The sequence below is a fragment of the Martes martes genome (assembly GCF_963455335.1).
Source record: "Martes martes genome assembly, chromosome: 2".
NCBI classification, from domain to species: domain Eukaryota; kingdom Metazoa; phylum Chordata; class Mammalia; order Carnivora; family Mustelidae; genus Martes; species Martes martes.
The window spans coordinates 19,525,236-19,548,342 of record NC_137889.1 but is presented as its reverse complement, the minus strand read 5'-3'; the positions used below and the strand labels follow the sequence as shown (position 1 = coordinate 19,548,342).

At 35.7% G+C, this 23,107-nt stretch overlaps 1 protein-coding gene across 1 annotated transcript in view; it reads left to right on the top strand.

The window, feature by feature from the left end:
• LOC308338758 (rho GTPase-activating protein 7) overlaps nt 1-23,107 on the top strand; it is a 414,690-nt gene that overhangs the window by 95,303 nt on the left and 296,280 nt on the right. Inside the window, exons 3-4 of the mRNA XM_080797021.1 lie at nt 5,990-6,139; nt 21,823-21,963. Coding sequence (XP_080653147.1) covers nt 5,990-6,139; nt 21,823-21,963 — 291 coding nt within the window. The remainder of the gene's footprint in view (nt 1-5,989; nt 6,140-21,822; nt 21,964-23,107) is intronic.

The window sequence follows — 23,107 nt, the reverse complement described above, 5'->3', positions numbered from 1 at the left end:
TTCCCCAGATAGAAGAAAAGAAGAGTAGTGGAGTCTCATGTTCAGGGAATTCCTTCTCAGAGACCTGGAGAGAATGACTCCCTAAAACCCTGTTTATCTCCCCCAGATCCTCCAGATCTCCCCCAGTCCCTCTGCCCAGGGACTAAATACTATTGGAGGTAAATAAGGAGCATCTTTCAGATTTCCCAGTGAAAAACCATGTGGGTTGGCCATATTAGGCTTTTGACAACAAATCAAATGGAACAGTTTTTCTCCAAATTTCCCTAACTATCTACTGCTGAGTTTAAGAAAGAAATACAACTGGAAATTTCTTCCACAACAGTGACATATATTATCTGTACCTTGACAACAGCTAGTTATAGTGTCAAGACAACAGGATGTTTCTGTTCTTACTGCATATATTGGGAAAGGAGACATATATCACACTGTTGACTCAAGGTCAGCTCACAAGCAACTAAATAGCTTTTCCTCATTAAAAAAGCAAATCATGGCAATCGCATTAAGAATAGGCTATTCATGTTCTAAACAGGCACTTGATTCTTAACTGTGTTAAAGAGGGTGTATAGAACATGGGGAAATACTTGCCTACTCTGCCCTGATCAGACAACATATAGGGTAATATATTTAATTCTGGGCACCGACCATTAATTGGGTCATTGACAGAATTACATCATATGCAGAGAAGAGTAAACAGAACTAGTGAGGGTTTGCAAACATGTTGTATGAGAAATCATCAAGGGAACTGAGGATGATTCACCTAGAAAAGGAAGAAAATAGGCACAACAGACCAGAGTTCTTCAAATATTTGAAAGACTCTTTCATGGAATAGACACCACTTTATGCTGTCTAGTTCTGGAGGGAGAAATTGGAAAGTTAGAGGAAGGCAAAATTTGACTCCGTGGCATTTCTAAACATTATATGAAATAGGTAGCTTCCTAGGGAATAGTGCATAGCACACAGGAAACCTAGCAAATTATTGTTAAATAAAAGTATAAAAGAATTAGCCTAGATGCAAGAGTTTTGACATTTAATTGTGGTTATTGGTGTTCTTCCAAAACATAGTTTCTATATATTGGAAGAAATGGGATCAGGTTGCAGGAGTTGAGGAGAGTGTAAAGATACCTAAGTGGCATTAATTTAATAATTGTATCCATGAAAGGTCAGCAAAATGGAATATTGGAAAGAGACCAGGACAGGGAGTTGGGAGAGATGGGCTCTATTCTATTCAGTTTTGTCAATAGAGAAGTAATCTGGACTTAAAACTCCCTGGAATTCACTTTCTTCTGCAAAGTCAGGACACTATGGAACTAATAGCCATGGTTCTAGAGTTCTAGATTTCTAACGTCTTAAATTTTGAAGAAAACATCCATCATGAGTTACTCAAAGAAATATGTTTGACTTATTGTCAAAAATAGAAGTATAAAAATACATTAATTACAATGAATTTTAAGGTGTTTTACGAACATAAATAACGGATAGTTCAAGGAAGGCAGATAAGTGAGAACTGCTAGGAAAAAAGAGAAGAACACTAAGTTTAAGTCTACCGTTTAGACTAAACTCTGCTTGGGCAACAAAAGCAAAAGTTAAGGAAAGTAAATGCATTAAGTAACTAGAGTGTATTATTTCAATATATTATTGCATTGATTAAACCATAGTTACAACTATTGGTCACCAGCTCACATAAGCTCACAAGAGAAAACCTGGAGCATCTCTTCCAATTCTGCATTCAGTAATGTCTAGTTTGTAGCTGGAAACCAGCCATGGCAATATTTATGTCACAGAAAAATTGACCTTTTTTCAATTCAGGACTTTCTTTCTATGTGGAATATAGTTTCTAGACATTTACCAACATACCACTCCCTGCTTCCAAGAAACAACTTCCCCAAGAGTGCCTTCTTCTTTCACTTTGATCTCAAAATATGTACAGCCATGTTATGAAAGTATTTGGTTTTTTTTTAATCTACTGTAGTTAACAAACAGTGTTATATTCGTTTCAGACGTACCATATAGTGATTCAACAATTCCTTATATTATTCATTGCTCCTCAAGATAAATGTGCTCTTAAATTTATTATTTCCTTATAATTATCATAATGTGGGTACAATTCAGGTTGCAGGGGAAAAAAAGACTATAGGACTAGAAAATAATCTTAAGATAAATTGAACTATTTATCACGTGATAAATGTGACTATTTATTATGAACTGTTAATCATGTATATAAAGTAGGGTGAGATTTCCAAAATGTTTAGTTGTAAATAGGTGGTAAGAACCCTAAAAGTTTAAAAGGCATAGTAGATCACTTATTTGCTGACACCTTCCCAGTGGCCCCATTCAAAGAATAAATTGGCCTCTTTACAGTGACTTTTATAACAATACAATTCGGTTCGTATTTATATTCACCCTCTCATCGTGCTAGCACTCATGCCTTTCCCTGTCACTCCCCTTCCTGGTGTTCCCAATCTTTTATCAGATCCTCTTACTCATCCAACTCATTGCTGTCTCAGCATCTTGGTGTCACTCAACACTGCATAGAATACTAATTTCCCAGTTTTCCTCCTTCCTTTCTCCCCTTCCTTCTTTCCTTTCTCTTTCTCTCTCTCTCTTTCTCTCTCTCTCCGTCTCCACCTCCATCTCTCTCTCCTACCCTATGCTTTTTCTCCCTCACTTCCACAGAGTGGAAAACTCTTTTCCAGCCACCCTATACCACGTGGGAAACCCCTCTTCAGTGATTGTGTAGCTTCTTACCCTATTTATTTGCTTCTTACACTTGTTCCTATATGAAATCATCCTACTCATGAATTTGTTAACATCTGTTGTCTGTCTTCTCATGGTTGATTATAATATTCAGGAAAGCAGAGATTTTTTTCTTAAATCTCTTATTCACTGGTGACTGTCTTGTCCCTTTAATGGTGCTTGGCCCAGCTATGACTGCAGGAAAGAAGGAAGGAAAGATGGGAGGGGAGAGAATTTAGTGTTTTGGCCTCGATTTGAGTGGGTTTATTGAAATACCAAAAACTTAGTTAATAGGTAGCTTGATTTATTAAGAAGTCAGGGATGATAAGGAAAGCATGAAATAAAAGCTTCACTATAGAAGTCAACCTAGCCAAATCCTGCAAATAAGCAGCTCTGTTTTCAAGCATGAGCTGTGTGCTGGAATTTAGCCATGGGCTTATGAAAGGTTAGAACAGTAAAATATTAATATCTGGGCTTTAAAAACAAAGACAATAAAATTCACCCAAGGCATCTGATTTATAGTCAACTCTATTTTGTGAAGTTTTATGGATGTATAACACAGGATACTGGTCTGTGTACTGGCCACGTCAGGCTAGTGTAATGGGTGGTGAATAAGGAAGCATCCAGGAAGGAAGGGGAAAGCAATAGGCTTATTTATCTAAAGGAATATTGTAGACCAAGGATGTTTGGTTTTATTCCTTTTGGCAGAGCGTTTGAAATAATTTGATGCTCAGCCCATGGATTTGAAAATGTTTTTAAAGCAAATCTCAGCATCCAGTTAATTCAAAGACAAATTGTTTCTGAGACCACTGCTGGTAGGGCTAGGACAACTCATGACATACTGTTTTATCCAGCATTAACTTAGTAGCTGGAAAAATATCAAGATATACTTTCTAGGGCTTTAGGAGATGTTATTTCACTGGCTTCCATTGAGTTCATATTATTCCTGAAAACATATTGCATGTGCAATGTATAATTTGACTCATCTGCCAGGTAGAAAAACATAATTTTTGTGCTTGAGGATGTTATAACTGGGAAATGAAAATCACACACAAAATATATGTGGTTATAGAGATGCAAAGAACATTGTCTTGCCAAACACAACTTTGGTTTAAAAAAGAAGGAAATTATACAAGCAAATATTTTGGAGAAGTAATTAAGAGGACGTTGCGCCTTCTATTAGTCAGATTTTCCATCTTCTGGGTATCTAGAAGAGAATTAAACTGAATAATCTCCAATATTTCCAGGATTCCATTTTAAGATAGAAGCAGGATTTTACTATAAAGCTTTTTTGATTCTTTTGTTACTGTTTTTTTGGTTTTTAGAGAGTGGGCAAGTGCACTCACAAGCAGGGTGGGGGTAGGGGCAAAGAGGGAGAGAGAGAGGATCCCAAGCAGTCTCCAACCCCAGTGTGGAGCCCACCACAGTTCTCGATCTCACAACCCTGAAATCATGACAAAAGCCAAAACCAAGAATCAGGCACTCAAGGGACTGAGCCACCCAGGTGCCCCAATAAGACTCTTTTGAATAAAAGTTCTATAACATTGAGGGATATGATATATGGTAAGGTTTAAAGTCTGTTTGCAAATATCCTGGACACTTTTAAGCATAAAGCATAAAACTTTATGATGACAAGAGTCTGTAATTGTGTCAGAGCCTCATTACATGTTTTAGACAGCAGGGACGATGAAAGGAAATTTAAGTAATAATCTCAGCACAATATTCTGAAGTAATTAACAACAAAAAAATTCTTAACTTACTCTCAAAAGTGATGTTTTTGTGGAAGTATGACTCTTTCAATTTGGCATTAGTCTTTTAAACCAAACACAAGCTCAGCTTACCCAAATAACTTATAGTTAGCTTAATTAATGATTCTTCTAACAATTTAATATAATTCAATTCTTTGACATCTGGAAAATAATGCTCTGTAATATTAATAATCTGCTCTATCTCTTGTGGGTACAGAGACCTCTATAGAATTATTTAATCCATGAAATTTCCCTAGTAAGTCCTTGTTCTTTGGGAAACCCTCCTAATTATGGCCAGAGAATTTAGGGGATTAAAAGAGAAATGCCAAAAACAAAAGGTCTGATTCAGGCAGTCCTCTAACTATCCCACTGCCAGTACCATCACGTGTTCCCTTGTACCCACACCCCTCAGTCTTCTGTTGTGATATATTTTCCCTCTGAGGTCTCCACTGGTTTTCCTTTCAAAACTGATTTTACCTAGATAAATATCAAAGACAGATGAGAAGATGGCAACATGAGTGACAAATGATGATACTCTTCAAAAGGGCTAGCCCTGAGTCTATTATCTCTCTCAATAGATTTTGCTTCTGAAGAACCTTACTGTGCTTTCCATGGCCTTTTTACCCCTCTGAATGCCTTACCCAACCTTGATACCTTACACAACACACCTTACACAACATAACATAGATACCTTACACAACATATCTTACACAACAACAATATTAGGAATCTGGAAGATTCCTAATATTAATTGACTTGATTTGGATATGCTATAGTAAGCAGTCATAGCCAAATAACTACATATGGTTAATGAGAAACTTTAGGTATTCCTGGAAGCAACAGTATTTCCACAAACATATCTCTGTATTACAGAAAATTTAGAATAAGTAACTGTGATCATTTATAAAAAGATACACAATTGTGGGGGCTCTCTTCAAAAATGTGTGAAAGTAGAAGAAGATTGAAAAGGAATATTGAAGTAGCAGTAGGCAAATGGCCCCATGCAAAAGCAAAACAAAACAAACAAAAAACCCTGCCTACTACACAGACTGAAATCCTGCCTTCTTTGGTTATTTTCCCATTTTTTTTTACTATACTCAGAAATATTCTTTCAAAAGTATTCTCTTATATGGATCCCCACAAACAGTTAATAGTATGTCATAGTTGGTTTGTACCATGAAAAAAGTATTGTTTAACTTTTCCCAAGAATAATGAACTGAAAGATAGTAAATATATATCAGTACTCACTGATGTTTTACTTCTTTTTCATTGCACTTTTTCCCCAGAAGATGTATATTTAAAATTCAAGTAAAATGCTTCCTTGGCAGTTGGTTAGTATCTTCCCAATGAAGAGCCCATTGATGATACAGAATAGAACTTCCTTGCCCCCTTGAGTAGAAGGCTGCCTATTATTCAGTGTCCTTTTTGTCACATTGAGAACAGGGAACTTTTTATTCTTTCCAAGAAATGGCCTTTCAGATTCAGTAACAACATGTTCTGTTCCTCAGGAAATAAGAGAAGATCGAGATAGGGCGCGGCTGGACTCCATGGTGCTGCTAATTATGAAACTGGACCAACTTGATCAGGACATTGAGAATGCCCTCAGCACCAGCTCCTCTCCATCCAGCACACCAGCGAACCTGCGGCGGCACATTCCTGTGAGCTTTCCTCTTTCGACTTCTTTCCCCATGAGAATGCTACATCTGTTTCATACAGTCCCTCTTGCAAATGAAACATCTTTGATGGGAGTACTACTTATATGTGACCCTGATATGTGTTCTGTAAAGATCTCTCAAGTAATTCTATGCTTGATGCAATATTATTTAAAAGAGAAGTACGATTAAAAAGGAAATGATTATCAGTTAGACAAAAAAGAGGGTCACCAGGGGAAATTGTGTTTCCTAGAGGTCAAAACACATTTACTGTAGTTGTTTCTCTCATTGTCCGTCTTCTCTGACATCCTGTGAACACCATTAGCAATGCTATGTCTATCTTGTTTCATATTTCATTTCCAGTATCCCATAAATTTACACTGCATGTAGAAGGTGCCTAAATATTTGCTGCTTGCACACATGCATTCATGGATGTTTGGATAGATGGGTGAATGGATGAATGGATGCTGGACTGACCCAGTAAACCCTAAGAAATAAGTTAGGTGAGATTAAATTGAAGCACTCTAAAATTCACTCCATGAAACACAATGAGTAGCCCCGAGGAGAGAATTTTATTCTACTGTGCATTAATTTCATATGAGACAGACACTTCTCTGAGATTCTGACATTCAGAATAAAATTTTGAATTCAGATTCCAGGACTTACTATATACTTTACATATTTACTATTAGCTTTATATTAAATGGCTTGTTTATATAGATCAAGTAAATGTGATGGTAGATTTACTTTTAATTAAGTCATGAATCCCTTTTCAATTAACCTATTACTTTTACTATGCAATAATCAATACATTAAGCCAAGAAATTATGTGTTTACCTATGATCAAAGGGTTGGAAAACTCTGTATTTAAACCTGAGCACCTACCAAAATAGAACTATTCTGTACCAAATTCTTTAATTAGTATAGTTCTATCATTGATTCTGAAGTTGTTCAAGACTTATTCTGACTATGGGGCAGAATTTTTCAAAGTAAGAAAACAAAATGATAGCTAACCTTGGCATATACTAGGTATTATTCTAAATGATTTATACATGTTAACACATTCATTCCTCACATTTTTCAAGTGAGTGGACACAGAGAAGTTAGTAATCGTATGTGTCAGAGCTGGAGTACATGCCCAGGGAGCCTTGATCTAGAGCCATGTCATTTAACCACTACACCACGGCTTTCTCTAGTTGACTACGGTGGATATCTTAGAGCTTAAGAAAATGATAGATGATAGATCAATGGAGAGAGAGAGAGAAAGAGAGGAAGAGGAAGGAAGGATGGGAGAGAGGAAGGGAGGGAAGAAGGGGGAGGGAGGGAAATTAGATGCTTCAACTTAAAATCTGATAGAATAAAATCTATTTTTGTAAATAGATTTTTTTTTTTTTGCCTCTGATCTTCTGGATGATTTTTTTCTTACCCTTCAGGATTCATCTCATTTCATCTTTATGGTGAAATCTTGCATACATCTCCTCTGTCTTCCCATAGAGAATCAATTACTCCTTCCGTGGTACTGCCGTAATGTCTTGCACATACTTTAGTAGGACAAGCATCCCAATGGAAGAAATACAATCAAAGTAATCTGAAGGCCAACAAAAAGGGTATTTTCATCTTTCTTACATATGAAGGGTTGTAAAACAATTGTACTCATTATCATCACTTTTAAAGCCACAAAAAACTATATTTTTCAATAAGAGGTAATGTTTAGTAGTTCACCATGATGTAGGCATGGGATACATTTTTCTCTTTGGAAGTTGTCTGGTAATAATTGTTAATATCTCCCTATATTTTTAATCTCTCCCCTTTTCCATCTGTATTGAACTTTCCTCAATCCCCATGTATTTAGAGGAAAAAACCGAACCCAGATTTCTGCTGAATGCAGCTCTATATTGTCATCTCCACCTCAGAAAGCAAGACAGCTCTTATCTGCTAGGTATGTTTCTTTGTTCAGTGGTAAAGACAAAAAAAGTCCAGGAACAACTGCAGGTGATGATTTTAGGATTCACCTACATCTACATCTCCTGCCTCCATTTAAAGTATAAACTGGATTTTAATTGCATGCAGTATCTCATGGAATATCACCACCATTACTGAGCAATGGTTGATTATATGAATAAAGATCTATTTCAGTTCAATATATATTTCAGTTTTCAGTTCAATATGTCCTTGGAATAGGCAAAATAATACCATAGAAACCTTATGAAATTCAGAGTTTGCAGGCCTGGGTTCAAATACTAGCTCTACAACTGAATATCTAAGAATACAAGAAAATTATTTGATTTCTCAATTTCAAGTTCATGTGGAAAAAGGCAATATTATTTCCTATCTAATGGCCTGTTGGGAGGAGTAAATGAAAGAATATATGTTAAGATGTATTACACAGATCTGGCACAGAGCACATATTTAGAACGTGTTATTCCCTTTCCTTCTCATGTATTCACACCAGGCACTGGGCTAAAGATGAACAAGCCTGAAGTGCTCAAAACATCTTTGTGGTCTTTTGGTCATCCCTTACTCTTTAGTTCTCTTCATTGGTATTTAAAGCTAATTTTAAAATTCTCATCATTCAAAATTTTTCCACAGGCACTTTCCATTTCTTTTGATAATTGCACCATGGAATAAAGGAATTATAGCAGCATGATTATGACCTTGATCACCTAGCAAGGAGCACTGTCCCAGATTCAGAGGAGAAACTCCCTCTTTCACACCCTTATACTCCACTGTGATCTTACAGTTAAACAGGAAGACAAGATACAAAATGAAATAGTCATCTCAGTTTGAGATTACTTGTGAGAAAATGCTGGAGTAAGCTTTCTATCTATAATAAATGGTATAAAAAATAATAATAGACTAGAGTCTTTAACAAATGGTTTGAAGATGGAAGAAAAAATAAGAATAAAAATTGAAACAGAATAGAAAGAAAGATTTGAAGGAGGCTGACTTGATAGAGACTTGCAAGTTGGCTGTACCTTGGTGGTTTACCCCAGCCTAGGATCTAGCTTTCTCCTCTGAAATACAAATACTTGATTCTGTCCAAGTACCCACTTCATGTCAGTCTCATAGAGCTGCAAATGGTGGTCCATCTCATGGAATGAATGCAAGTAGGAAATGGAGAAGACAGTAGTATTTACTGAGCACTAACATTTATATATATTACTTCGTTTACCCTTAACAATCTTAAAGTAAGCTGAGCTTCAGAGAAGATGAGTAATTTACCTAAGGTTATACAAGTGGGGAGTGGGGAGTAATTTACTAAAAGACAGGTGGTAAGATTTATTTCCACATATGTTAGACTTCAAAGCCTGTGCTCATTCCGCTGTATTTTAACTCTTCCCAAGATGGAAATTATTCATTCATAATGGAATAAATGCCATTTCCAGAGCCAGAATTGCCTTTTCTGACAGTTGAAGAACTTTTTTCCTGATAACAAGGTATTCTGAATATTAAATTACTAATTGTGTTTGAATTAATGTATAAACAAGGCAATAGTGATAATATCTTTGGGTATTTCATCTATGCCATCAAGAAGCTTAAGAAACATGCAACCCAGAACCCATTTCACTACCTTTAACTGAACCTCTGGTACTGTTCTACAGTATTTTTTGGCATTCCTGGACCTTTTCCCATAGTCTAAGGCAGCTATTCAAAAATTTTACTATTCTCCCCAAACCCTACCCAACTTTTACACCTATCTCTTAGCAAACATCCTTGCATTCCTCCTCACAGAGAAAATGGACCATTGACAAGAACTTTGCAGCCTCACAACTGAAAATATCTGCAGGTACTCCTTTTCTTATCTCTTTTCCTCCTATGTCCTCCGCTATGAGCCAAGCTCCTCTTCACCTAGTATATATTTCGTGATTTGATTCTTGTCTATTGCTCCATCATTTCTCTGCAGCTCATCTCCTGTCTGAAAAATCCAGTAGTAACTCCTCAGTCTTCTGCTGTAGCATTTGATGCAATTGCATATCCTCTCATCCTTGGATTTCACAACACCCTGGACTTTTGGTTCCTCACTTTCATATCCTCAGTAGTTACTTTTCATATACTAAAGTGACTCTTTTACCTATATTTACCCCCTAAATCTTATTTCTAGATTTTAGACTCAGTTCTATGTCTGACAGAATATTCTCCCTGGAAATTATCATGAATTACATTTTATTCTTCATATTTAGGGTCACCAGTGAGACCTTTTTTTGCTTTCTCCAGATCTGTATATCCAGTGGATCACTAGCTACTTCTTTATGCCATAATTGTACTGTGTATGCCTCTCTACATCATACTGTATTCCCTACCATACCATATTGGGAACTACTCCAAGATTTTTGTATTTCTGTTGCCTGGCACAGTTGAAGCATGGGGTAGCAGTGATGAGTGGAGCCTCGTAGGGAGATGATGTGGAAGATGAATTATACAAAGTGAAGATGAGTCACAGGGAAATTATTAGATGGCAGTTGTAATGATAATTTGGGGCTTGTTAACCACTTGGTTTGGGCATGGTAGCAGTGGGAAAAGAAAAGAAGGAATGGATGTAAAAGATTCTGAGAGAGCTTGCATGTGATTTCTCATAGTGAAGAGAGAGCAAACAAAATAGTAAAGATTTGTACCGAATTACATATTTGTAACCTCCCTTAAATCACTTACGTAGTTGTGTTTTAAGCCCCCAGCAGAATATCACAGCTGTGTAAGGAAGTTGAACTCTGGGATCTGACAAATCTGACTTTTAATGTCAGTAGTGCTGCATAATGTGAATTTGGTCAAATTACTTGCCTTAACTACAACATCTGTCAAGTGACGATGATAATACCCTCCACATAGGGTTGGTAAATATTGAAGCAGGTAATTGATGTATAGCATTGTCTTTAAAAGATAAAAACACAATAAAAGGTAGATTTTTAAAGTGTTTCTCAGTTTGTCTCAGAACTGTTGTATTCTTAGAAAGGCAGAAGATTACCCTGTTAATCACCAAATCAAATTATAAACAGGAAGGTCATATATAAATGGCTTGTAAATTACCTGCTACTTACAACTGTCAATTTGATGTTGATTTAATTTGAAATTTTGCTTCCAATTAGGATGGCTTTTATTTATTTTTCATGCTTAATTGCTCTGGCTAGAATTTCCTATGTTGAGAAGGAGTGATGGGGGTGGGCACCCTTGTCATGTTTCTGATTTTAGAGGAAAAGTTTTCATTTTTTCACCATTGAATAGGATGTTAGCTGTGGCTTTGCCATACATTGGACTTATTATATTGGGATATATTTCTTCTATACACAATTGGGTGAGAGCTTTTATTATGAGAAGGTGTTGAATTTCATCAAATACTTTATCTATTGAGATGATTATATTTTTATTCTTTATTCTATTAATGTGGTGCATCACATTTGTTGATTTGTGTATGTTAAACATGCTTGCATCCGATTTGATCATGGTGTAGCATGCTTTTAATGTGCTGTTGAATTTTGTTTGCTGAAATTCTGTTGAGAATTTTTACATCTCTGTCAAGGATATTGACCTGTAGGGTTCTTTTTATTATTTTTTTGTTTTGTTTTATTTTGTTTTTCTTACGGTGTCTTTATATGGCTCTGGTATCAGGGTCATCCTGGCCTTGTAAACTGAGTTTGGGAGTATTCCCTTCTGTTCATTTTTTTGGAAGAGTTTGAGAAAGATTGGCATTAATTCTTCTTTAAATGTTTGGTAGAATTCCTCAGTGAAACTATCTGGCCTTTCTATTGTTGGAAGATTTTTTTTTTTAAGATTTTATTTATTTATTTGACAGACAGAAATCACAAGTAGGCAGAGAGGCAGGCAGAGAGAGAGGGGGAAGCAGGCTCCCTGCAGAGCAGAGAGCCTGATGTGGGGCTCGATCCCAGGACCCTGGGATCATGACCTGAGCTGAAGGCAGAGGCTTTAACCCACTGAGCCACCCAGGCACCCCTATTGTTGGAAGATTTTTAATTCTACTTTATTACCCTTAATTATTGGTCTGTCAGGATTTTCTGTTTCTTCATGATTCAGTCTTGCTTTATCTTTTTCTTTTAATTTCAGCTCTATTAAGGTATAATTTATAAGTAAAATTATAAGCTATTTAAAGTGAATATCATGGTGATTATGTGTGTGTGTGTGTGTGTGTATATATATATATATATATATTTGTGAAAAGACTTCCATCAGCCAGTTAATGAATACATCCATCACTTAACATGTTTACCTTTAGGGTTTGTTTGTTTGTTTTGGTAAGAAGAATATTTTAGTTCTATTCTCTTAGCAAATTTATTTTTTTTAAAAGATTTCATGCATTTATCTATTCTAGAGAAAGAGAGTGGGTGGAGGGCAGGGGGAGAGGAGAAGGAATCTCAAGGAGACTCCACACTGATTGCAGAGCCCAATTGGGGCTCAGACTCATGACCCTGAGATTATGATTGGAGCTGAAATCAAGAGTCAGATCCTCAACTGACTGAGCCACCCATGTACCCTCTCTTAGCAAATTTCAGTTATTATTTTTTAATATATTCTTATCAACTGTAGTCACCATGTTTTACACTAGATCCTCAAACCTTATTCATCTTACAACTGAAAGTTTGTACCCTTTTAACCAACCCCTTTCTATTTTCCCCCGGGCCCTTTCAGTGCTATTGGTTATTTATAATTTCATAATAAAAAACTATAAAACTACTTTCATTGTGAGGACTAAGAAAGGGATGTTAATATTTTTCAGTCTAGCTATTTCTTAAAACAATATTTAATGAACATGTTTTACATGCCAGGAACTATGATATATCAGTGAAAAAGACATATGAAGTCCCTACTCTTGTGATACATAGATTTTAACAAAGAGAAACAGTTGGGTGCCTGGGTGGCTCAGCAGTTAAGATCAGGTCATGATCCCAGAGTCCTGGGATCAAGTCCCTTATCAGTCTCTCTGCTCAGCAGGAAGTCTGTTTCTCCCTCTCCTTCTGCCTCCTGCTCTGCCTGCTTCTCTTTCTCTCTCTCTGCCAAATCAGCCAATAAATAAAATCTTTAAAAAAGAGAGAGAGAGAGAAAGAAACAGATTAGAAAAAAAGATGAGTGGAGGGTGGATGGGGGGACAGATGGATGTATGGATAGATAAATAGGATTATGAATGGATATAATTTATGTGTATAGATAAACAAGGTGATAGGTGATAAAATAATGACATACTGTGGAGGTTGAAGAGAAGAAACTTCTTTAGCTTGAAATATCAATGAATATTCAAGCCAAAATCTGGTTTGACAAGAAGGGGCCAGCAAAGGGAAATTCTGATACAAGAGACAAGAAAGACATAGTTCCAACTCTAGAAATCAGTTTGGTGTTTTAGAAGAACTGAAAAACAAGTATGGCTAAAGCACACCAAGAAATAAGAGAATTGTAGAATATAAGGCTAGAGCATATAAATGCAGTGTAGATGATATTCAACCATATGAGCCCTGAGAAAGTTGAGATGTAGAGAAAGTTGAGATGTAGAGTTGAGATGTAGAAAGTTGAGATGTAGAGATGTAGAGGTTATTTAACTCATAATTTTCTCAGGTTAAAGTTATAGACTGAAATGTGCCTCTGCTGCTTCCTCTTGGGATTCCCCTCACCCCCAACTTTCCTTTATGCTCTCGGGCTACCTTATAACATAAACAGAACATTTGATGGATTAAATGCACTGCTTTTGGAAAGATTACAATGTAATTGCATTCACTCAGCAGACATGTCTTATATACGTACCATGTACTAGTTTTAAGATGTCTTAATGATGATAATAATATGTATTTTGCATAATCTTGGATAATCCTCATGAGACTCTATGAATGCATGCTATTATTTATACCCCCTTTCCTTTTTTAAATTTGAGTTTGGTTGACATGCAATTTTACATTAGTGTCAGTTGTACAACTTAGTGATTTGACAAGTTTATGTATTATGTTATGTTCACCACAAGCGTAGCTATCATCTGTCCCATTACATTGCTGTTACAATATCATTGACTATATTCCTTATGCTCTGCTTCTAGTCCCATCACTTAACGCCTGTATCTCCCTCTCCCTATTACCCATTTTGCTCAACTACCCGCCTTTTTTCCATCAAGCAACCATCAGTTTTTTCTCTGTATTTATAGTTATGATTCCTTCTGTTTACTCACTTTTCTTAGATTCCATTTATAAGTAGAATCATATGGTATTTCTCTTTCTCAGTCTGACTTATTTCACTTAGCAAAATTCCTCTAAGTCCATCTATGTTACTCAAATGGCATGACCTCATCCTTTTTTATGGCCATGAAATATTTCATGGCCATATATATGTATATATCACATCTTCCTTATCCATTCATCTGTTGATGGACACCTAGATTGCTTCCATGTCTTGGCTATGGTAAATAATGCTGTAATAAGAGGGATGCATACATCTTTTAGAGTTAGTGTTTTCATTTTCCCTGGATAAATACCCCATAGTGGAATTACTAGGTCACTAGATAATATATTTATTTTTAATTTTTTAAGGTGTCTCCATATTCTTTTCCACAGCAGTTTCACCAGTTTACATTCCCACGAACAGTGGACAAGGGTTCCTTTTATTCCACTTCCTTGCCAACACTTTTTGTTCCTTGTTTTCTTGATATTAGTTATTGTAACACGTATGGGGTAATATCTCATTATGGGTTTGACTTACATTCCCTTGATGAATAATGATGTTTAGCATCTTTTCACATGTCTATTATAGGCGATATATGTGTCTTTAGAATAATACCTATTTAAGTCCTCTGCTCATTTTTTAATAAGTTGTTTGGTTTTTTTGTTGTTGAATTGTATATGCTTTTTATATATTTTGGATATTATTAGATATATCATTTGCAAACATCTTCTCTCATTCAGTCAGTTATCTTTTTGTTTTATTGGTGGTTTCCTTTTCTGTGCCAAAACTTTTATTTTGATGTAGTCCCGATAGTTTATTTTTGCTTTTGTTTCCCTCGCCTTTGGAGACATACCTAGAAAAATGTTTCTATGACTGATGTCAGAGAAATTACTGCCTATGTTCTTTTCTAGGATTTTTATGGTTTTGAGTCTCACATTTAGGTATTTAATCCATTTTGAGTTTATTTTTGTGTATGGCGTTAGAAAGTGGTCCAGTTTCATTCTTTCACATGTAACTATCCCGTTTTCCCAGCACCATTTATTGAAAAGACTGTCTTTTCCCCATTGTTTATTATTGCCTCCTTTGTCATAGATTAGTTGACCATTTAAATGTGGTTTTATTTCTGGGCTCTCTATTCATTGTATTGATCTCAGACTCTATTGGTCTATTTTGTGCCAGTACCATACTGTTTTGATTACTACAGCTCTGTAGTATAACTTGTAATCTGGGATTGTAATACCTCCAGTTTTGTTCTTTCCCAGGATTGCTTTGACTATTTGGAGTCTTTGTGGTTCCATACAAAAGTTAGTATTATTTGTTCGAGTTTTGTTAAGAATGTTGTTGGTATATTTGATAGGGATTGCATTGAATGTGTAGATTACTTTGGGTAATATGGACATTTTGACAATATTCTTCCAATCCATAAGTACAGAATATCTTTCCATTTGTTTGTGTCACAATTAATTTCTTTCATTGTGTTTTGTAGTTTTCAGAATACAGATCTTTCACCTCTTTGGTTAAGTTTATTCCTAGGTATTTGATTGTGTTTGGTGCAATTCTAAGTGGTGTTGTTTTTTAGTTTCTCTTTCTGCTACTTCATAGTTAGTGTATAGAAATTCTACCAGTTACTGGGTATTAATTTTGTATCCTGCCAATTTATTGCAGTTATTTATACTTCTAGTAGGTTTTTTGTGGAATTTTTAGGATTATCTATGTATAATATCATGTCATCTGTTAATAGTGACTGTTTAATTTCTTCTTTATCAATATAAATGCCTCATTTCTTTTTCTTGTCTAATTGCTGTGGCTAGGACTCCTAGTACTATGTTGAATAAAAGTGAGTGGACATCCTTGGCTTGTTCCTGATCATAGAGGAAAAACTCTCAGTTTTCCCCTTTGAGGATGATACAAGCTCTGGGTTTTTCATATGTGGCCTTTATTATATTGAGGTATGTCACCTTAATCCCATTTTGCTAAGAGTCTTTATCATGAATCAATGTTGAATATTGTCAAATGCTTTTCCTGCATATATTGAGATGATCATACGATTTTTATCCTTCAGTTTGTTGAGGTAATGTATGATGTTGATTGATTGCAAAAATGAACCATCTTTGCATTCTGGGAATAAATCCCATCTGATCATGATGAATGATATTTTTAATGCATTGTTGTATGTGGTTTGCTAATATCTTGTTGAGGATTTTGCATCTATGTTCATCAGGGATATTGATCTGTAGTTTGTTTTTGTTTTTTGCTTGGGTTTTTTGTTTGTTTGTTTGTTTTGTGATGTCTTTGTCTGGTTTTGGTATCAGGGTAATGCCCACCTTGTAAAATGTATTAGGATGCTTTCCGTCCTCTACTGTTTTTTTGGAATAATTTGAGGAGAATAGGTATTAACTCTTCTTTAAATGTCTGGTAGAATTCAGTTGTGAATCTATCTGTTCCTGAACTTTTATTTTTTGGTAGTTTTTTTAAATTGCCAATTCATTTTCATTACGTATTACTGGTCTTTTCAGATTTTCTATTTCTTCCTGGTTCATTTTTGGAAGATTGTATGTTTCTAGGAATTTATCCATTTTTTCTCTTGTCCCATTTGTTGGCATATAATTTTTCATAGTATTCTCTTATACTCCTTTGTATTTCTGTGGTGTCAGTTGTTACTTCTCCTCCTGATTTATCTATTTGGGTCATTTCCCTTTTTCTTCTTAATGAATGTGGCTAAGGGTTTGTCAATTTTGTTTCCAAAGAACCAGCTCTTGTTTTCATTGATTGAATTATTTATTTTTCAGTCTCTATGTCATTTATTTCTTCTCTGGTCTTTATTATTTTCTTTCTTCTATTCGCCTTGGACTTTGTTTGTTCTTATTCTGGTTCCTTTAGGTAAAACGTTAGGTTTTTTTGGTTTTGTTTTGTTTTGTTTTGTTTTTTCTTATTTCTTGAAGTAGGGCTGTATTGCTTTATATTTCCCTCTTGGAATTGCTTTGGCCTTGTCCCAGAGATCTGGGAGCATTGTACTTTCATTTTCATTTGTCTCCATATATTTTTGAATTTTTTTATTCTTTGATTGTTTCATGGATGTATTGGTTGTTTAGTATCATCGTGTTTGTTCTCCATGTGTTTGTGTTTTTTTCCAGCTTTTTTTTCCTTGTGATTTATTTCTAGTTCCATACCACTGTGGTCAGAAAAGATACATGGTATGTCATCAGTCTTCTTTAATTTATTGAGGCTTGTTTTATGGCCCAATATGTAGATCTATTCTGAAGAAATGTTTCATGTACACTTGAAAAGAATGTGTATTCTGTTGTTTTGGGGTAGAATATTCTGTATATATCTGTTATGTCCATCTGGTCCAGTATTCTGTATATATCTGTTATGTCCATCTGGTCCAATGTCATTCAAAGACATTGTTTCATTATTGATTTTATCTGGATGATCTATCCATCCATTGATGTAAATGAAGTCTTAAATTTTCGTAGTATTATTGTATTACCATCAGTTTTTCTCTTTATGTCCCTCAGTAGGTGTTTTTTGTATTTAGGTCCTCCAGTGTCGGGTGTGTAGATATTTACAAATGTTATATCCTCTTGTTAAATTGATCCATTTATCATTATATTTTGCCCTTCTTTGTCTCATTAGTCTTTGTTTTAAAGTCTGTTTTGTCTGATATAAGTATTGCTCACCTGCCTTTTTTTTTCTACTTCCATTTGCATGGTGAATGCTTTTCCATCCCTTTCACTTTCAGACTATATGTGTCTTTAGGTCTGAGCTGAGTTTCTTGTAGGCAGCATATAGATGGGTCTTGTTTTTTTATCCATTCTACCACCCTATGTCTTTTAATTGGAGCATTTAGGCCTTTTACATTTAAAATCATTATTTTTATTTATTTAAATTCAATTAGCCAACATATAGTACATCATGAGTTTCAGATGTAGAGTTCAGTAACTTATCAGTTGCATGTAACACCCAGTGCTCGACACATCATATGCCCTCCTTAATACCTAACACCCAGTTACCCCATCCCCCCAGCCACTTCCCCTCCAGAAGCTCTGTTTGTTTCCTATAGTTAAGAGTCTCTCATGGTTTGTCTCTCTCTCTGATTTCTTCCCATTCAGTTTTCCCTCCCTTCCCCTATGATCCTCTGCACTATTTCTTATATTCCACATATGAGTGAAACAATATGATAATTTTTTTTCTCTGATTGACTTATTTCATTCAGCATAACACCCTCCAGTTCCATCCACCTCGATGGTAAATGATAAGATTTCATCCTTTCTGATGGCTGAGTAATATTCCATTGTGTATCTGCTTTATCCATTCCTCTATCAGTGGACATCTGGACTCAATTTAAAGTAGTTATTGATAGGTATATAACTTACTGCCATTTTGAAATTTTGTTTTCTGGTTGTCTTTGTAGTTCTTCTTTGTTCCTTTCTTCTCTTACTCTCTTTCTTTGTGATCAATGAATATCTGTAGTGTTTTGTTTGGTTTTATTTCTCTTTATTTTTTGTGTATTTATCATAGGTTTGGGGTTTGTGATTTTCATGAGGTTCATATATAACATTTTAAGTTAATAGCAGTCCATAGTCCTATGATGGTCATTTCAGTTCAAACAGAAAGGAAGGAAGGAAGGAAGGAAGGAAGGAAGAAAATTTATGGGTCGTTATATTTTTTATCTTTATATTCATATTTTTCTTATGTATAATTTTAGCCATTTCTTTTCCACTTTAAGAAGTTCCTTTAACATTTCCTGTAAGGCTGGTAAAAAGTGATAAATTACTCTATCTTTTGTTTGTCTGGGAAAGTCTTTATCGCTCCTTCAAATCTGAATGATAACCTTGCCAGATAGAGTATTCTTATTTATAGGGGTTTTTTCCCCCCCTTCAGTTCTTTGAATATATCAGGTATGTCACTCTATTCTGGCTTGCAAAGTTTCTATTGAAAAAGTATCAGATAATCTTACAGGTTTTCCCTTCTGGTAACTTTTTGTTTTTCTCTTGTTGTTTTTAAGATACTCTCTTTATCTTACCTTTGACATTTCAATTATTATGTGCCTGGCATGGACCTCCTTGGGTTCATCTTGTTTGAAACGCACTGTGCTTCTTGGATTTAGGTATCTTATTTCCCTCCTAGGTTAGGGAAGTATTCAGTTATTATTTCTTCAGATGCATTTTCTACACCTTTCTCTCTCTCTTTTTCAAGGATCTCTATAATGTGAATCTTTATGCACAAGATGCTGTCCAAGAGATCTCTTAGTCTACCCCCATTGTTTAAAATTATTTTCTCTTTTTGATGTTAAGCTTGTATGCTTTCCATTATCCTTTCTTTTGGATCACTGATCTGTTCTGTATCCTCTCATCTACTGTTGATTCCCTCTGGTGTGTTTTTTTTATTTCAGTTATTGTATTCTTCAACTTTTCTTGGTTCTTTTTAATATTTTCTGTTTCTTTTTGAAGGTCTTACTGAGCTCTTCCATTCTTTCTCTAGCCCAGTGAGCATGATTATGATCTTTAAATTCTTTATCAAGCATATTGCTTATGTCTGTTTCATTTACTTATTTTTCTGAGGTTTTTTTCTTATTCTTGCTTTTGGAGCATATTCTTATCTCCCAAGTTTGCTTGACTTCCTTGGTTTGTTTCTATGGATTAGGTGAAACATCTACTTCCCCTGAAGTTGAAGGAGTGGTATTGTGTATGGTATACCCTATGCAGACTGTGTGTGCTGTGACTCTTGCTGGTTGGCCAGAGCTATGGCTGTATATGTTAGTTATTTTTTAAACCATGGCTTTTACAGAAATAATAAAGAAAAAATAATAATAAAAGAAAGTAGTGAAATAAAAGAAGAAAAGAAAAAAAGAAGAAAAAAAAGAGAACAAGAAAGAACAAAATAAAAAAGAATAAAATCAAAACAAGACAAAACAAATTTTAAAATTTAAAAAAAAATATTAGAGTAATTAAAAATTTAAAAAAATAAAACAAAACACAAAACCATGGCTGTCCAGTTTCCTATGCCCGAGGCATAGTGTGACTGCTGTAGGCTAGTGGACCCTGGTCTCCTTTAGATCACAGACTCTCTGTGACCACTGGACCCATCAGTTATGGCTTCATCACCTGCCTGGTATGGCATTAGGACCCTCCATTTTTGATGTCTGAAACTTTTCCTCTTGGCAGCCAAATCCTGCTCTGGCCTAGACTTTTAAGGTTGAGGGGAAGAGAGCATTCCCACAGTTCCTCAGCCCTTTTAAGCTCTGGCTTCTCTTTTCTGTGCCCCAGCATGACTGGGGCTCATATGGGCTTGCAGACTCTGGGCTCACTGGAGTTGCAAACTCACGGAGTTGACTGCACACTCCCATTTTGGTGTCTGGATCCTACTGCACTCTAGGCTTTTAAGGTGGGATGGGAATATAAACCGGCTTGTTCTTCACTTCCTCTGACCTGGAGAGCTTTCTTGCAACTCCTCTGCACTTGGCAGAGTTCTAATTTTCTGGCTAGTTGCTCTTTTAAGCTGTGTCTTGTTTTTTTTGTTTTTATTTTATTTTTTTTTTTATTCTGTGTCCAAGACAGAGGAGCCTGTTCCTGGTCCCTCAATGCTATTCCTCCCCACTGCCATTTGCAGTGTTAAGAGTGGGAGTTCCCTTTGTTACCATCCATCTTTCTTGCTGTTCTCTTGCCATGCTCTCTGTGTTTTGTTGTTCAGTAGCTGTTCAGTCAGTTTTTAGTTCTTCACAGGAATTGTTCTATTAATAGTTGTAGTTTGGTATGTTCTGTGGAGAAGGTGATTTCACAGTCTTCCTACATCATTGTCTTTTTTTTTTTTTTTAAGGATTTTATTTATTTGACAGAGATCACAAGGAGGCAGAGAGGCAGGCAGAGAGAGAGAGAGAGGGAAGCAGGCTCCCTGCTGAGCAGAGAGCCCGATGTGGGGCTCCATCCCAGGACCCTGGGATCATGACCTGAGCCAAAGGCAGAGGCTTTAACCCACTGAGCCACCCAGGTGCCCCTACATCGCCGTCTTGAACCAGAACTCTATTATACCCATTTCTAAATGAGGAAATTGAATCATACATGTCAAAGCATGTTTCTTAGCACTCAAATAGCTCATAGTTTATTAGGTCTGATGAGAACATAGAAGAAAATGAGGTGAGGAGAAATGAGGACTGTGTTTTCATTTGACACTCGCAGTGACCCTGTTGCATAAGGAGAGTTAAGTGAGTTACTCAGGTCATGTAGTGAGTAAGGGATATCTATGAACTTCTACCTCCTGACTTACTACAGTGCCCAGATAGCTCCCACTACTGCCCCTTCCAATTTTCAATAAGCTGTTTCTCCAGTATTTGCCCTTTAAAATCAGAACTTCTGAAGAGTTATGGTTCTTTATTACAAAATCATGCATGGTTATGGGTGACATGTCAGTGTCAATTGTCAGCAACTCTTTAGCATGTCAGTGTGTGTTGGGAGTGGGAGGAGGTGGAAGGATGCTGGTAACAGGGGAAAAAGGCCTGCAGAGATCGTGTACATGCCTTTCATATCAGTGCATTTTTTTAATAGGATCTGGAGTCGGGATCTGAGAGTGGAACAGATACCATTTCAATAAATCAGACACAAATAAATTTGTCATCTAACACTGAATCTACCAACCTACCATCTTCCACCCTCGTGACCAGTTCTGGAACCAAACCCAAGTCTACGGTAAGTTATAAAAGATAACAATCAGTTTTAACCTGAAATGCTGCTGATTGTAAGGTAAGAGTTGATATCTCATCCATTCAATATAGAAGAAATACTTTTTGAGTCTGAGTTGCAATGACTTGATAGCATTTAATTAAGTGCAATCCAGCATGTGTTTTTTGTTTGTTTGTTTGCTTTATACTGATAACACAGTATTGCACTAAAACAGGTCATGGTTCTAGAATTATGCAAAATATGGTATCAAATTGTGTTGCTATATACTCAGATCATTAAGAAACTAAGAATTAAAAATCTAGAGATTATTCTCCCTGAATTATCACCCTGACCACATCACTTACAAGTCAGAAAATTGCCTAAGACGAGATAGATAGATAGATAGATAGATATAAAATTGCACACATCATGAATTTTATGTGGGTATTAAATGACATAACTCATGTAAAGCACTTAGTGAAATGCTTGTCACCGAATAAATACTGAATAAATGTAAGTTACCATCATTATCATTATGACGCTTCATTAACTTTACAGTGCTACCAAAACAAATAAAAGGAGAATTACCACATATAATAATATAGCAGGGTGAATTGTAAATAAAAGACATTTTCCTTTAAGTAAAAAGTTGAATGGCTACAGGAAAGCAGTATTTGACTGTAAAAGGTAATATTTATGGAGGAAGTAATTACTACTTCAAATATCTGAAGTCCCAGCAGATCCAAAATAACCTTTCCTAGTTTAGTGAAAATCATAGTGGCGTATTATTTTTTTAAATGCCCATGTTAGTTTAACACAGAGAAATAAGTTTGGATTGCTTGTTTGCCTGGCTTTAAAATAAAAGGCAAGTCTGAAATAGGACTCAAAAGAGAATACTCTGAATTTAAAACATGGTAGATATGTTCAACTGCAAGAATATCTAGAGACTTCTAATAGAATAAATATTTACTGAACAACTACCACATGCCATGCAGGACACTCAGTGCAAGAGCGGGAGTGGAGTAAAACATATTTTCCATCTTTAAACAGCTCACACTCTAGCAAGGGTGGGTGGGTAAGTAAAGAGTGAAATGCAGTATCATACTATATGGTAGGGCTGTATAGATTGGAAAGATCAGGAACCGCTTACCTACTACATAATGCTATTGTA